The 16182-nt window shown below is 46.8% G+C and overlaps 1 protein-coding gene across 3 annotated transcripts in view; it reads left to right on the top strand.

Annotated features, from left to right (window-relative positions):
• LOC149357767 (anaphase-promoting complex subunit 10-like) overlaps positions 1-16182 on the top strand; it is a 109533-nt gene that overhangs the window by 78029 nt on the left and 15322 nt on the right. Inside the window, exons 1-4 of one of the 3 annotated variants that reach the window (XM_089584909.1) lie at positions 9249-9836; positions 9941-10085; positions 11127-11254; positions 12013-12365. In XM_089584909.1, coding sequence (XP_089441035.1) covers positions 9987-10085; positions 11127-11254; positions 12013-12365 — 580 coding nt within the window. In that variant the 5' untranslated portion in view covers positions 9249-9836; positions 9941-9986. Of the gene's footprint in view, positions 1-9248; positions 10086-11126; positions 11255-12012; positions 12366-16182 lie in introns of those variants that run through there. The other 2 variants (XM_089584907.1, XM_089584908.1) reach the window with 2 other exon arrangements.

The raw sequence follows: 16182 nt of genomic DNA, 5'->3' as shown, positions 1-16182 counted from the left end.
ACTGGGCCAGCTACAGCCATCCTATAACCCAGATTTCATAATCTCGTCTGCAATGTTTACCTTTTTTTGGAATATATTTCAGAAGTAGTCATGGACCATTCATCACGTGTCCTCCGCACCATAAGTATTGCTCATTTCTTCATGATTTAAACCAGAACATCACAGTCGTGTTTTTCCCCTGACTCGCACTACTCTCTGTCTCGTAACGTTACACGCACTGCGCTGTCCTTAGGTAAATTTCAAGCCTTGTCAACATGGCTGCTGCCTGCAAATTTCCCATTAACATCATAAATAATGATTTAAGAACAACATTCCCGTATGCTTTGTTTGGTTTCAATGACTGTTGGCTACCTTCCTATTTATGTTGTAACGAGCTCCTCATTTCTATACCCTTCCCTGTTCTTTCCGTCATTAGGTTATCTTTGCAGCTTGAAAAACGGGCTATAAACTTCCTGCGAACTGAAAATGTGCACGGTGGTAGGTTAAGGACTCCGCAACAATGTCACTGACAATTATAGATAGTGGACATGGTTTATTGGTTTACTGGGGTTTACTGGGGCCCAAGGCAACTCAGACTATGAGGGACGCTGTAGTGAAGGGCTCTGGAAATTTAGACCACCTGGAGCTCTTTAAAGTGCACTGACATCGCACAGAACACGGGCCTCTCGAATTTCGCCTCCATCGAAATTTGGCCGCTGCGGCCGGGATCGAACCCGCATCTTTCGGGTCAGCGGCCGAGCGCCGTAAGCACTGAGCCACCGCGGCAGGGTACAGAAGTAGGCATGATTCCGGAGTGCTGCTGATGACTTTCCATATCTTCCTCAGCTGATGAGCACGCATTGTGTACTTCAGATGAGTGCAGCGTGGACCCTTCCAGTGACAGGGTGAGATGGCACTGTTGGTACAGGTGTTACCGCCCTTGGAGGGATGTCTTCAGCGGCGTTCTCAACGAGTGCAATGCTAGCCACATTGCTCACTTCAGCAGCTGTTGACAAAAACATTTGCGGTTTTAGACTTCCCGTTTAGCAAGTTCATTTTTTCTTGTTTCATCATACTTTCTCATCTTTTTGTTTTTGGTCTTTTTAGGTAATTTATCTAAGCTCCACTAAGAACATGAACATATGTAGCTAAAGTTCACATTTACATTGTGATGCAGACGTTAGGACCATTAAAGACATGGAGTTAGTGTAAAACTGCATTTATACAAACAATGAGGAATGTAATAAAGATGCAAAATTTTTAACAATTGCTTTCCCAAAAAGAAGTCTCTTTTATAATGCACCTACGTATTTTTAAGACACTGGACCTTACGAGAAAAAAGTAACAACTTACAGGCTGTAGAAAGTGGTATCTAGATTAAGAAGTAGGCATACTTCCATAAAGAACTAACCTGGAGCTCAGAGGCATTTCAGAAGCTGCTCCGGCAGCTTCATGTTTAACTGCCGCAGCTTGGAATTTTCTTTCTTGAGGGCTTCCAGCTCCTCTTTGAGCGCATTGCTTTCTCTGTGTGCCACAATGTCCTTATTGGCACTTCTTTTGGCAGCCTTCCTCAAATCTTTCACCTTTCTTGTTGACTAGAATTGAAGCATAGGCATAACCAATATAAATGCAGCAAATGTGTATCATGTACAAGTAATTACACTTCGTATATAATCAGCATACTCGCATTTGTTTGCACACTGCAAGGAGTATCACCCACTTGCCACAAGTACATTAGGCGTTTGCTCATCCATAACACGGTACTGTTGGCCGCAAAAGTTTGCAGGATCTGCGATACATGGCGGGGCGAAGCAAAACTGTATTGCTGCACGATCTGCCATAAGAGATATGAACATAGTATCCAGGCTCATGTGAACCCCAACACCACGCTCTGTGGTGGCAGATGGCACAGCAATGCAGTTTCGCAGATCCTGCAAAATTTTGTGCTTGACAGTTCATGCTCCTGATACATGCTAGGAATAATAGCAATGCCAGAAAAAGTGCATATGACTGTATATATGACTGCATTCAGGCTAACAATCTGCAGGTCTACAAATGGCAGCAAGTTCCTGTACGGAGGTCTCCTTGAAAAGATTCAGCAGTGCTTCGATGTAACTGTGTGACTGTCAAGTCCTTCACTACTCTGAGCTAAAGCTGCTTCTTACTTGGTCAGTCTTTACAACAGCAACTTAAATGGTCCATCAGAGCAAACAGCTATATCATACAATTCTTTGCATATGCATTTCCATGTTTAGATGCATGAACTAAACAAATACCAGAAAAATGCACTACATCACTCATATAAGCTTTTCCTACAACTGCACACTCTGTTTACCATGGCTGTGAATATACATGCGCCCGCATGGCAACATGCTGCTTGCTCTAAGACTAGCACATGTTTCAATAATTGAACACTGGCCAACATTTCCATAAAAATATAGAAACAGTAAACATATTCAGAATGACCAGGGAGATAGCAAAGGGCCCAGCAGTGGCATCAGTGGAAATTGCATATACCTGGGTTGCACCGAAGTCATGGCTGCCGCCATGTTTAAGATTAGATGCACGCCAGAAACATGCAAATTTTTCTAAACAATTTTTCATTACCTGCCTCAATCTGCATTGCAGAAGCTCTCCCTTAGACTCTATATTGTGGCGCCCATGACATCGCATAAAACACATGTATACATACTACCAACATTACAATTCCTGAACGGAACATGCAATTTCCAACACGCACATTTTCTGGTGGCCCCTGCCGCTTCAGCTTTGCACGCTGTGCCTTATCTGCTGTGAACATGATCATTTCTTCTTTGGACTCTGAAATAAATTTGTTGAAATAAATTTGAAGAAACACTTGTTTCTCGTAGTAACGACCAGGGCACACAACACTGATGCATCTACATCTCAGTGCTCGCACTCGTATGCTTGTGTTTTCCCGAAGTGTCCAGTGTCCACATAATTACACTCTCATGCTGCAGTGTTTTTCTCAAGTGTCCACATAATTAATGTACAGCCTGTTGGCGCTGATGAGGTAACATTTTTAAAAGCACGGAAAAGATGAGAAGACAACATGAGTGCATGGATGCAGCATATAAATAGCTGACATTACTGTACAGTGTATTTCATAATACTACAACACCAGATAGGCAAATACTGCAAAGCTTTACAGTGTATGTAAACACACAGAATTAAAATTAAAACATGTCTAACCATTCTCCCGTCTTCCCGAAACCACGGCAAATTAATGGGCACGGGATTTCGGTACATCGAACATCAAACATGCAGTACACTTGGAGCGCTAAAGGGGTAAAAGAAAGTGAAATATGGCGAAAAACGTTCGAGAAAGAACGCCCACAACGTGTTGTTGGGCTAGTCGGTGCAGATTCGACAACATGAAAGAGAAAACAGCGTTGACTCAGGACATGAAGGGGCGCCCTTTGTTTTGAATCGTGTGCCCCGAGCAAACCCATGTGAGCAGACAGGCGGCATATGCCTGCCGACATGTTTTGCAGCAATAGTTCACGGCACAGGGATATTAAAAAACTGTCATCAGGGTCTTCAGGACAGTTCTGCTTACCTGACATGTGGAGTGTTTTGGCGTCGTAAATCCCTCCACTGGTTTTTTCGTCGCCTCCTCAGTATACGCTGTAAGTTCCCCCGCTCCTAAAATCGTGCACATCGGCCGGGCGGAACCCTTTTACATGACGAGATTTCGCGATTTTCTTTACACTGTCTTCCAAGAATTTCACGTAGACGTAATACTCCATTGATTTGTCTGGGCTGTCCCCACTGGAGATTAACGCTACCAAAACTATAACCAAAACAAACGACGGAGTTCATCGCGCGAGCCTCCTTGATGCGCCCACGTCGCCTAGGCTTGCTGGATAGCTCATTATTTAGGCTGCTAGGGGTGGCGCTGTAATCTCGTCAGATAGGCAAAGAATTTCGTAAGACTTCTATCCGCGCACAAAACAGCATATTACGATATGTTCGGTCTAATTCTTTCTGTGATCTTAGTTTAACAGGTACGGTAAGACATTGTCATTACCATTTCCCTTCATTATCTGGAAATTTCTAGAAATACAGAAGCTCTTCACTCGCGCCTGTAAGCCAACAACTCCCCGTATGTCCGCTTCAGGATTTCGGGTGAAAACAAACCGCAAAAAAAGCTATTTATGTATTGGACGCTTATTCGGCGATTGCTTCTTTGCCGGTTGGCGTTTCGTGATGAAAATGGAGACAGGGCAGACTTTCGTCTCGGGCGCCCATTCCAGCTTGAAAAGCACTTAATCGGTTGAATTTATTGCTGGAGAGACTTTTTTTGCCGGCCTAACGTGTTTAGGGGCCCTTAACGCGTTAAGCTTCAAAAATGTGACTGCGTCACTCACCAACGCTATTTATTGCCGAATGGTTTTATTGTTATTGTTGTTGTTGCGCCCTCAGAGCATCGTACATACCCACGACAACTTTTGGGCAGGCAAGAAAAGAATCAAAGCCTGATAATAGAGCACAAAACTTAGGCAGAGCGAAAAATAAAAATCACAAAATGAGCAGCGATTTGATTGCCAAAAATAATTTAAAAATCTGGCCAGTTCAGGCAGCGGCTTAGTAACGAGTTTCAGCGACAGTCGGGATGATGATGATGTCCTCAGGCTTAATGGCATATACCCACGGCGGCGGATTGGCCTGGGTGCATAACTGATACAAACGCGCTGATGTCCCTACATTATCCCGCTTTCTTCGTCCTCTTCGCCTTGCGCTTCTTTACTGTATTTTGTTATTTCTTTTCTTCTTCTTCTTTATTGGTGTGCTTCATGTCGCTTTGGCTTCATACTTCTTCTCTTGTTTGGTCTTGTATTCCTTTCTTTCAGCGTTATTCTCACCTTCTTCATTATCTTCTCTTTCGCTCATTTGCATATTCATTTTTTGGTCGCCTGTTTTCTTTCCTCTACTTATTCCTTCCCTTCTTTCTTGTCTTCTTACTGACCCTTCTCATCTAATTCTTGGCTTCATTTTTTCTTTGTGTTCTTCTCTTCTTCTTTCGTCATGTTGACCTCTTTCTTATTTCTTCGATTCTCTCTCTTCAATTCTGCCCTCTTCTATTTCTTTCTTCTTTTTGTATCTTCTGTTCTACCTCGGCTTGTATTGGCTCCTGGTTTGGCTTGCCACGGCTTGTGGATTTATAAATCTACAAAACTACGGACTTGTGTTGGAAACCCATTTTAGGTTATGCCCGTATTCGAATAACGGCTTTCGACGTAAAAAAAAAGAAAATGATCTTATCCCGACCTTAGAATGGCGTAGAAAAGGACTGGTGCAGAAGAGTAAAATAAGAATAAACACGAACAGGGCGTGATCCGGCCGCCCAGCTGGGAAGCCTTGCTGAAGAAAACAATAACTTGTAGACGACGTAGAGACCTGCCCCCGTGGCTATATCCCAGCTGTATAGCCTCAAATGGCCGTAAACAGGGTACTGACACATGTGGCGGTATCTTATAAGTACGAAACAGCTGTAGCTTACTGGTACTCACCTGTGAAGCAAAAACGTGGAAGGTAACCAATAGGGTTGAACTTAAACTGAGGTCGACGCTGCGATCCATTGGAAGGAAAATGTGGCAAGTAGCAGTAAGAGACAGGAAGAGAGCACAGTGTTTAAAAAAAAAACCAGAGGTAATTACACCCCAGTTGAAAATCAAGAAGATGGAATGAACAGTGGTATGGCATGTAATACGAAGACAAGATAACCGATCGTTGCAAAGGGTAAGGAATTTCACGAGAAGGCAAGCGCAGCAGGGGCGGTAGAAATATAGCTGGGTGGGTGAAATTAGGAAATTAGGAAGTTTTCGGCGATACGGTCGCCCCGCTGGCACAAGAACAGGCTAACTCGAGAGTTGTGAGTCAGGCACTTGCGCTGCAGTGGACCAAGTAAGGCTGATGATGATGATAGGCAGCATCAAGCTCTGCAAAGGAATTTCCAGGAAAGATATGCTGAAGGAGGAGAAAGAATAGGAGGAGATTATTCAGCGTCTCAGGTTCATAGTGGAAATGACACATATGATTTGTATCTTCCACGCATGATGCCTAGGATTGCATCAACAGTAAAAACAGCTTGCTTAAAACGGGCAGTCGCCCACAAAGAAAAACAAGGAAGTGCAGAAGAGGGCCCTCAAGGCAAGCTATGCCAAACAAAACTGACGAAAGTTCGTTGCAGTTCTGCAGAACCTTAACCCAGAGCGAAACGTGCTTTTGTGCAATTCCATCTGCAATTCTTGACACATTTCTTTCTGCACTTCTTGCTTCAATTGTTTACACATTTCTTCCTTGAATTCTTTCTCACTTTTTAAATTTTGTTTTTATTTTTGTGTTTTTATTCTCACTTATGTGTAATTCAATTTTATTTTTATTTTTTCGTTTTCTTTAGTTTATATATTTATATATATGTTGTTATTATTTTATGGCTTATAATTTTTTTATGTTCGATTTATTATTTCATTCTATTATTGCTGTAGTGTAGCAGCCGAAGGCCTCCTTTGCCAACGCCGCATTGTTCACCGCTCTGCAACGGCCTACCACCCTCAAACGAATGGCATTACTGAACGGTTCAATCGCACATTGAGCGACATGATCGCCATATATGTTGCCTCTGACCACTCAAATTGGAACCGCATTCTCCCATTTGTGATATATGCTTACAACACTGCCAAACAGAGCACAACTGGCTTCTCTCCCTTCGTTCTTCTTTACGGCGGCGAGCCTACCTGTACCATGGATACCGTGCTTCCGTATCGCCCCGATGTCTCCGAGTCTCTTACCCTTTCTCAAGCAGATCATGAAGAATACCGCCAGCTTGCACGCTTTCTTACAACGCAGGATCAGAATCGCCAGAAACACCTTCGCGCCCCTACCAGTCCGCTTCCATCTTATACCCTAGACTCGCTCCTGTGGCTTTGGGTTCCTTCAACGAGTCCCGGTCTCCCCACGAAACTGATTTCAAAGTACCAAGGCCCGTACCGTGTCGTCTGCCAGACCTCTGAACCGCTTTCGCCGCCCCAAGGTGCGCGCCGTCGCGGCCGTGAAACAGTGCACGTCGACCGCCTCGAGCCTTACTACGATCCGCCTACCGTGTGTGCTCCCAAAGTCGGCAGGATGCCTCCTTTTTCGCCTGGAGGTAATCGTAGTGTAGCAGCCGCGCTCTCTCACTGTGGGGAACTGTGTGGGTGAAAGATTACGACGATTCAGAGCGTGAAGCTCGCTCGCAGCCAGAACCTTCGCCTGGAGCTTTGCTGGACGTTGGAAGACGACCAAGGTACTGCTGAACCACAACACCCTCTTACATTGTTTTCATTTTCTATTTTGTCATTTTTATTTTGCTGTCGGCTGCCTCCAAAGGTCGGTTAGCATACCGATATTAACTTGAAGAAAAGAAGCAGTAGAGATTTCGGTCTAAAAATCAGCCCTCTCATTCATAAGAATAAGGCAGGGAAACAACAAAAGACGCACATATATCCGGTTTGATTATTTTAGGCCTTTAAAAATTCATCTTCATCAGCTGGAGAAATGACATCGCATTCCTCAGGACATAACTTTCTGATCGCCTTAACCATCACCAACAATTCTGCGAGGGATATAGGCCCGAGGAGATGGCTGGCAGGGTAGGTGGGCTTATTTACCTGAGTCCAGATAGAATGAATTACTTCCAACGCCAGTCTTTTCTTCACAATTTGCAGCATCAGGAGCAGCTATACTGTACGACAGGTATTGCGCTAAGTGGTCCTATACCACTCTTCCTGAGCACTTACGCACAAATAAATACTTAAGTTTTCTCTCCTGCCACAAAATATTACGCTTTGAGTATCCACTATATATCGTTCCTCCAGAAGTTTTACGCAGCCATCCAAGTCACTGACTTGATATCTTATTTAGCTTTCTTGAATGCTGTTTTCTTTGTTATTTGTTATTTGCTTAATTGCTTAGCGAGGGCCTCGATTCTGGCAGCCTTGATGCCATAGCAAGCATCAGAGGGTTCTCACATCTTCCACCCTCTCCGTTCGATGACGTTTACGTCACACCTGCGATAACTCAGGACGTTCTACGTTCGCCGCTTATGAACGTGGGTGGCGCTGATGAACACTCTCAAGGTTAGGTTACTTGTAAACATAAATACTCCCGCAAGCAGAACGTTTGACAGCCGTCGCCGTGCTCAGAGGTAGAGCACCGGACGCGTAATTCGGAGGTCATGGGTTCGGATCCCACCGGCGGCATGTGGTTGTTTTTTCTTCTGCTTTTCTAGTCAATTAGCTTGAAGCGATGACATATTCTAAATTGATCAACACCACAAAATAAATAAATAAATTTAAAAAAAAAATAATAAAAAAATCCCCTGTGCCCTTTGGTTTCTGTGGCTGTTGGCTTCTGTCATATTTACAACGAGCCCCTCATTCCCCTTCCTTGTTTGCTTAATTGCTTGGCGAGGGCCTCGATTCTGGCAGCCTTGATGCCATAGGAAGCATAAGAGGGTTCTCACACAGCTTCCACCCTCTCCGTTCGATGACGTTCTACGTCACACCTGCGGTAACTCAGGACGTTCTACGTCCGCCGCTTATGAACGTGGGTGGCGCTGATGAACACTCTCAAGGTTAGGTTACTTGTAAACAGAAATACCCCCGAAAGCAGAAGGTTTGACAGCCGTCGCCGTAGCTCAGAGGTAGAGCACCGGACGCGTAATTCGGAGGTCGTGGGCTCGAATCCCACCGGCGGCATGTGGTTGTTTTTTCTTCTGCTTTTCTAGTCAATTAGCTTGAAGCGATGACATATTCTAAACTGATCAACACCACAAAATAAATAAATTAATTAAAAAAATAATAAAAAAATCCCCTGTGCCCCTTGGTTTCTGTGGCTGTTGGCTTCTGTCATATTTACAACGAGCCCCTCATACCCCTTCCTTGTTTGCTTAATTGCTTAGCGAGGGCCTCGATTCTGGCAGCCTTGATGCCATAGGAAGCATAAGAGGGTTCTCACACAGCTTCCACCCTCTCCGTTCGATGACGTTCTACGTCACACCTGCGGTAACTCAGGACGTTCTACGTCCGCCGCTTATGAACGTGGGTGGCGCTGATGAACACTCTCAAGGTTAGGTTACTTGTAAACAGAAATAACCCCGAAAGCAGAAGGTTTGACCGCCGTCGCCGTAGCTCAGAGGTAGAGCACCGGACGCGTAATCCGGAGGTCGTGGGTTCGGATCCCACCGGCGGCATGTGGTTGTTTTTTCTTCTGCTTTTCTAGTCAATTAGCTTGAAGCGATGACATATTCTAAATTGATCAACACCACAAAATAAATAAATTAATTTAAAAAAAAATAATAAAAAAATCCCCTGTGCCCCTTGGTTTCTGTGGCTGTTGGCTTCTGTCATATTTTTATCCGAGGTCAGCCAGCAGCGCAAGCAGCACCGTTTAAATCATAATACGCCGGCATTAGGGAGTATGTGGGTCGGATTTCATTAGGCAATACCGCGAGTAGGGAATTGAGATGTGCAGGCAGAGATATTATTACTGCTTGTTTCGTGTCTGTTTTCTGCACATAATTCGCAGATGGCGAAAGCCTGCGGTGTTGCTCGAACGTTGGACATAACAGAATTTCTGCGAACCACTACAATCATCATGTCACTGAAACGATGAAGAGGCTTAAAATCGCGACCTCGCGAGGCTGGCACATTCCCCGTGCGCGTGCAATCGTTCTGACCCGGTTCCATTTCAGAGCCGAGTCTTCTCTAGGTGCTGCCCATCGTCGCCTCTTCGTCTCTATTCAGGGCTACTGTGCAACCTCAGCTAGCAAGGCATTTCCACCCAGAGTTCACGTAAGTATCCTTGCAGCCGTCATCGCGTCCACAGTGACGGCCTTTGAAGGTGCCACCAGACGCAGTGCCGCAAAGCTTTTCTTCTGTTTCCTTTTCGGGCGCAGGCAGACACTCTTATGCAGTCTGAAGCACCGAACATGTGCTGCGGCCATGCCCGCGAGCCCTCAAGTCTGGAAAGCCAGCACCCCTCCAAAGTCCGGGAAGCAGGAGCTCAAATTTCGCGCTCGCCCAGTTCATGCAATTGGTCCGGTAAGCCACGGGCCCCCTAAATTTCAGAAGCGCCGAATTCCGCTAGAGGTTGAGTGGACCTCACGCGCTTCGCAATATGCGCCGGCATTCTCGAAAGGTTTCTCGCTCGGAGCCCCATTCACTACACCGGCGTTCTTTGCATTCTGCAACTAGCGCAATACTACGATCATCGCAACGTTTACTGGCGCTTGATAATGCCCCGGACAGCTTTCCGTAAGTTGGGCTGTCCGCCAGAGCAGAAATAGATGCGCTAAATACGATTTGACCCGCGAGCTTCGGGGTAAGAAAGGCTGTCTGGGGATACGGTTGTGTTCAGGCCCATTCATTTGTCTTATTTGTCTCAGACCTTAACCTTTGCAGGTGGAGATAGGCGGTTTAGCCACGCGCGCGTTCTTTCGCCGCGCTGCATTAACCAACGTGGCAGCATAGACGTGAATCCCAAGAAGACGTAGGGACACGTCACGTGATGCCTGCTCCACGAGCAAATGCTTCGTTGTGTGAATCTACTTAACGGTGCTTTCATGCTGGGCATAATCGTGGTGACACCAGAAACGCGAGAGCGTACCACTAGGTACAGGTACAGCCTCTTGCTACACACACAGCACTATTAGCTTATTTGGAGAAGGAAATCGTTCCTTGCTGCCCATCCTGTGTTGTGTGCTCATGTCATTCTCGACAGAACCTCTCGGCAGAAATTGCCAACGCGAGGACAGTTCACAAAAATGCCGATATGACCATGACACCGAGGTTCGCCAGTTGCTTCAATGGCAGCCTTGTTGTGTTTACAAACCCACTTTCTCTATTCAGTGACAATTGCGACTAACTTCCCCTTGGAGGTGGATGATAGGAAATTCTGCTCTTTTCTTTAATGCTTTTCTCATTTCTCGTAGCAAAGAAAAGCGCCGATGCACCCAGTGCTTTTATGTCTCGGATACGACTTCGCGCAAAAGAAACAAAAAACATGCACCAGCTTCTTCTTCCTCCTCTGGCGTTTCAATATCTAGAAAGGGATGCTCTGTTCCATACTTGCCTCTTGCTCAGGTCATTCTGGTCGACGCACTGGCATCGGAGCACGCCATGGTCATCTCCCAGCACTACGCCTTCGCGGTCGAGGACGGGAACCAACCGTTGGGCACGGCATCGCCACGGCACCAGCCCGAGCGTTTAGGGTGAGTGCGCTTGCAGACAAATTGAAAGGCCCTTCTTATTAACAAGCTCCGCACGTTGAACGTCCCCGCAATATATGCAATCACTGGACGCAATGCCACCATCTCTGGACCCATTTGTGGACTTCTAAAACCATCCCTTGCGAAACGGATCTTAACACAACCACGAGGCTGTGCTAACTGCCGTCTTATGAAACTTTATAACTAGCAGAAAGTAATCCTGTGCAGAAAACTAGTTAATAGGATTGGGTGGCTGATTGTTAACGTAAGGAAGGGAACCAGTGATGCATGGTGAAGCGTCACGCAGCTCCTTCCGCGGATGTTCGGCAGAAGCGAACAGAATGAGCTTCTTGTGGCCCCCGGTCACTGCGGTGTCCTGCTGGACGGCTGTATTGTCCTTCAGAGGACGAGGGTATGTTAAATACGACGCCATCGTAACGGACCTTTTCATGCTGTACACACAAGTGTGGTGTTTTGCGGTGCTGTTTGTACTAAAGGTGTCGGCCTTGACCTGAATTATCGACAAAGTAGTCCGCACGGCCACAGAATCGCTGGCACTATGGATAAAGAGAAAGCGCTTCGTATCTCTCATGCTCGGCTTACAGCGTACGTCTGGCCGCCACGCGTTCGCAAGAGCTCAGACCTGAAATGACACTGAAATGAACGGGTCGCTTTATAGTCTTGCGAGCGCTGTTTAAATAACAACAACCACCTGAGCTCTCCGTCGATGACCTGTTTAAAGCCATGCCACTAATGCGCAGGGCCTCCTTAGGGTTGGACTCCAAAGCGTGCCACTTGAGTACGCCAGCGAGCTGGGTCATTCGCATGATCAGGCCTCCGGCACTGAACTCGGACCAGACTCAAGCACCCTACTTCAGCGTCGTTGGTGCAGCCGTGCTGGGCCTAGCTTGCTGCTTCAGCCACCTTGGCGAGGAAACCGACTGGTCACTGCCCTCTGCTTCGAAGGCTGCTGTCAACGGGGAACGGAGCAGCGGGGTGAAAGGCGGGGCGAAAACCGCCCGAGAGTTCCTGCGCTCAAAGACAGCAGCCCAAGGCGGACCCCGTCCGCGTGTTGCACTAGTCGGCGACTGCGGATTTGCTGCTGCGGCACCAGGTATTCACAAGGGGTAATTGGAGGTGGCTGGTCGATCGCTTCTTACTGCTCGATATAAGAGGGTTCTCCCTGGTATGGAGGAATTCTCCGGGGGGAGGGCTCATGGCGGGGGCGGCCGCGAGGGAAAACGCACCACACTTCTTGCTGTTGCCGCTTTCTGCTGCTGCTCCTGTTTCTACCGGCAGCGCTCTCTGCGAGCTTCTTCTAAATCGTAGCCGGGAGTACTTGTATAGCGGCGCTACTGTGAGCGGGGAGACCTGGACACCTCGAATGTTCTGCGGAAGAGACATTTGGCAGAGGGGAATTGCAGCGCAGGTGGCTCGACTGGTGTGCTAATAAGTCTCCCGGCGGACATCTTGTCGAGAGTGTAGCGTAGGAGCGGCCCTCTTTCCACCCACTTCCGGTCGGTAATTCTGCGACCAAGAAGAACACCCCAAAGCTGAAATGGCGGAGCTTGCATCCAGCGGTGCGAGCCTGGACACATTGCACCCTCCATTCCAAAACGTTTCAGGTGGCGGTGACGCGTCGCTACAAAAGCGGGATGCCCGCGACGCCACTTTTTCCGAATAAAAGGTCATTTTCCATCGAAATGCTTTCAGGAGGGCCTTTTCACCGATCAAGTCTTCGAGAAGCGATCTACAGAGCAAATTCAGCAACGATGGGAGATTTGTTAGCAAGAAAATTTCGTTTATAGATGGGGCATAACTGATTTTTTCATGATCTTACGCTACATTTATAACGTTATTATCATGTTGTGATGTTGGTGCGCTGTACTTATGTTGCGTTATCCTGGCAAGCCTTTGCGCCAATGAAGGCTTCGAGTACCAAACTGCCCAGCAAATTGAGATATGATTTGGAGGTTTCTATCCAGGACATTTTGCGGCGTGACCTACAGTGACCGGTCTCGCCGCATCGCCTGGTCCTTGCGTCCACCATACTGCGCATGCGCGGGGAGCGACTGACGTCACTGCGCACAGCTGGCGCGCCTCGCCGCGCGCGCTCGCCGCTGACGCTGCTCTCGCCAGAGCAGAGCCACGTGATGTCACTGTTCAAGCTACGTATATGCTGGCATAGCAGAGCTAAGCCACCGCCAATTTTTTTTTTTTAGAGTAGGGTACTAACTGATTTTTTTATGTTACGCTACAATGATCACGGTATCGTGTTGTGATGATGTTGCGCTATCCTGTTATACGCTGTCTAGGATTTATAGTTTGTCAACTAGTCCACCATGTTCTTTTCTAACCTCTCGTCTGCAGCTACTCACCTGCGCAGCTTTATATGAAGTGTATACAATATGACCAAATGTATAGTCCTGCTCAATATGAGAGAAAAATAAGTCTGGGGATTTATTCATAGACATCTGCTTGATTAAGTGGACCAGCCCAGTTGTTAAAGTTACCAGAAATATTGCGAATTTGTCCAAAACCTTTGTCGCTCTCACATTCACCTCACGTACAGTGACCACGCAGGTCACCCATAGGGTCTACTGCAGGAGAGCTGAAGACCGTAGTTCAAAGCATTAAGCACACAAAGCGGGGTCTGTGATGATTATCATCTACGGACAGAATGAACGTTTGGGGGTGCCATGATCCACGGCATAAGTATTTTTAAATCAGTTTCAGTGGTTCATTTTATTTTGTCACTGTTAGTACGCGGTGGGCTTGTAAGGGGGTAGAGGCATTTATTTTATATAGGTCGACTTAGTGTTACTCAGGGGAGGCGTCTTCTCCTTGGAAGTAACGGATTCGTTGCGTCATAATATTCTTATCGCCCCTACATTCGACAAACAAGCGACGCAAATTGTTTGAAGCACCTGCGCATATTATTTGTGCTTATATACGGGAACCCGCAAGTAAGATCTGTAGCCGAGTGATCCATTAGCGCAATAACGGGACAGTGCTGATAGCACTGGCACAATCGCTTTCATGCACTGAGTGCAGCTTTGGGTTTGGATTTTAAATGCGTTCTTACTGCAGGATATGACTGTTGTACTTTCTAGGCCGCGGTAAAAGAGTAGAGATTTCCGCCTCCAGGCGCCTTTTCACAAGCATGGCGTGGGCGACTCCTACAGGATTCCCCGTGACCGGACGTTGAATTGCTTATCGAGCTGTCCTGTTTAGTCGCAGTGATGTGCTCAGGACGAACTGGTGGGCTAGTTGGTCACACATACCGAATGAATGTCGCCGCGCAAGAAAGAGGCGAACACTGACTGAAAACGCACCACAAAGCGCCAGTCGCAGTGACGCGAACGTCGAAAGCTGTTGAACCTCTTCTTACGGCAGCAGCTACTCGAAAGACAGTTGCGAGACTTTTGGGATTCGGCGCAATCCGATGAATTCTACCGACCACTCACAGCCGCGCTACAAACAGCGCGAAAAGAACAACCATCTAGGTGTTTGTGTGTCATCCGTATGCAGAGCACTCCTGACGTTGAATTCCATGACAAATTACTGTGAACGCTGAGAAATATCAAAAATACCTAATCTTCGCCGATTACGTCGTCAGGGCGGTCTTTACAGATCGTACAAAAAAACAAAAACTTTGATTTCTTCGTATTGCACGCAGCCCTATCATGGCGTGAGTGGTGATTACGAAGACGAGAACAACGTTCTCGAAGTCATACTAGTTGTTTTTCAGGTGGCTGTCGTTTTCTCTGCTGAACAACGCGAACATCAGCTCTGCTTTACAAAACACGCAAAGATGACCCGCACAATTAATTTGTAGTCAACTAAAAAGATTGGTGGGGGCTTAGCTTTGCTTAAGCCTGGTAGGTTGCGAAAGCGAGCGCAGCGCCTCTAACGAAAGGACGCGGCACGCCGCGTCTAAATAAGGAAGGCAGTGCGCCGCGTCTACAGATCACGCGTGGCTACCGGCCGCCGCTGCGCGACGACTCGACTTGGTAGCCCATCTCTCACCCTTGTTTGGTGTCACGCTATGACGTCAGTAGGCGTGGCATGACGTCATAGGTCATTCTAATTGTCACGCGTGGCTAACGGCCGCCGCTCCGCGTCGACTCCACTTGGTAGCCCATATCTCACCCTGGTATGACGTCAGAGGTCATTCTAAAGATCAAAAGTGGCTACCGGCCGCCGCTACGCGAAACGCCGTTCATGAGCGCATTATTGCATTCGCAATAAAATCACGGCACACGTTTTTGGTGATGCTAGGTGTATTTGTTTCTATCTTTATTTGAAACGTTTGTGCGCAGTTTCGCCCGAGAAGACCCTGACGTGACTATGCCACCCTACAGCGCTCGCAAGAAACGCATGCCAAACAAATGGTTTTACAGGATTCGCACACAATACATGCATTGAGATCAAGGCAGCTACAACAATCAATACGTATTCACAGTGTCTAATCTTCATGAGCGGATACTAGAAATCAGCGGTGGATTATAGAAATGAAAGAAAACTGTTACGCTTCTATAGTCAAACATTACAGTTGTGCTTGAGTACAAATTGTGCTGAGTCGCACAAAGGCAAATACCATTGTTTCAAATTTCCATCAGTGGCACCGAGAAGACGCTTTGGACTGAGTTTCAGTATCATATCTCAACGAAGATGTGAGGCATGAAATGTGTCGACAATGGTGTGTCACCACCACGGCCAACGCTCATTTTACGGCCATTTCATAGCTGTCGATGGCTGAACATGCAAGAGCCGCTGCCATTCACGTTACGCAGAAGCGTGAGTGCGCCTTATATTGCTTGGTCCCCTACCCAATTTGGAAAGTGGAACTTCCGTAGTTTCACATTTTTTAAGGAGGTATCTATACAAACCCCAAATTTTCAGTAGGGGTTCCTTTTCCTTTACAAACC

Source organism: Amblyomma mixtum, chromosome 3 (assembly GCF_055824585.1).
Source record: "Amblyomma mixtum isolate Tamu chromosome 3, ASM5582458v1, whole genome shotgun sequence".
In the NCBI taxonomy this organism is placed as follows: domain Eukaryota; kingdom Metazoa; phylum Arthropoda; class Arachnida; order Ixodida; family Ixodidae; genus Amblyomma; species Amblyomma mixtum.
This window is presented reverse-complemented; position numbering and strand designations above follow the sequence as displayed.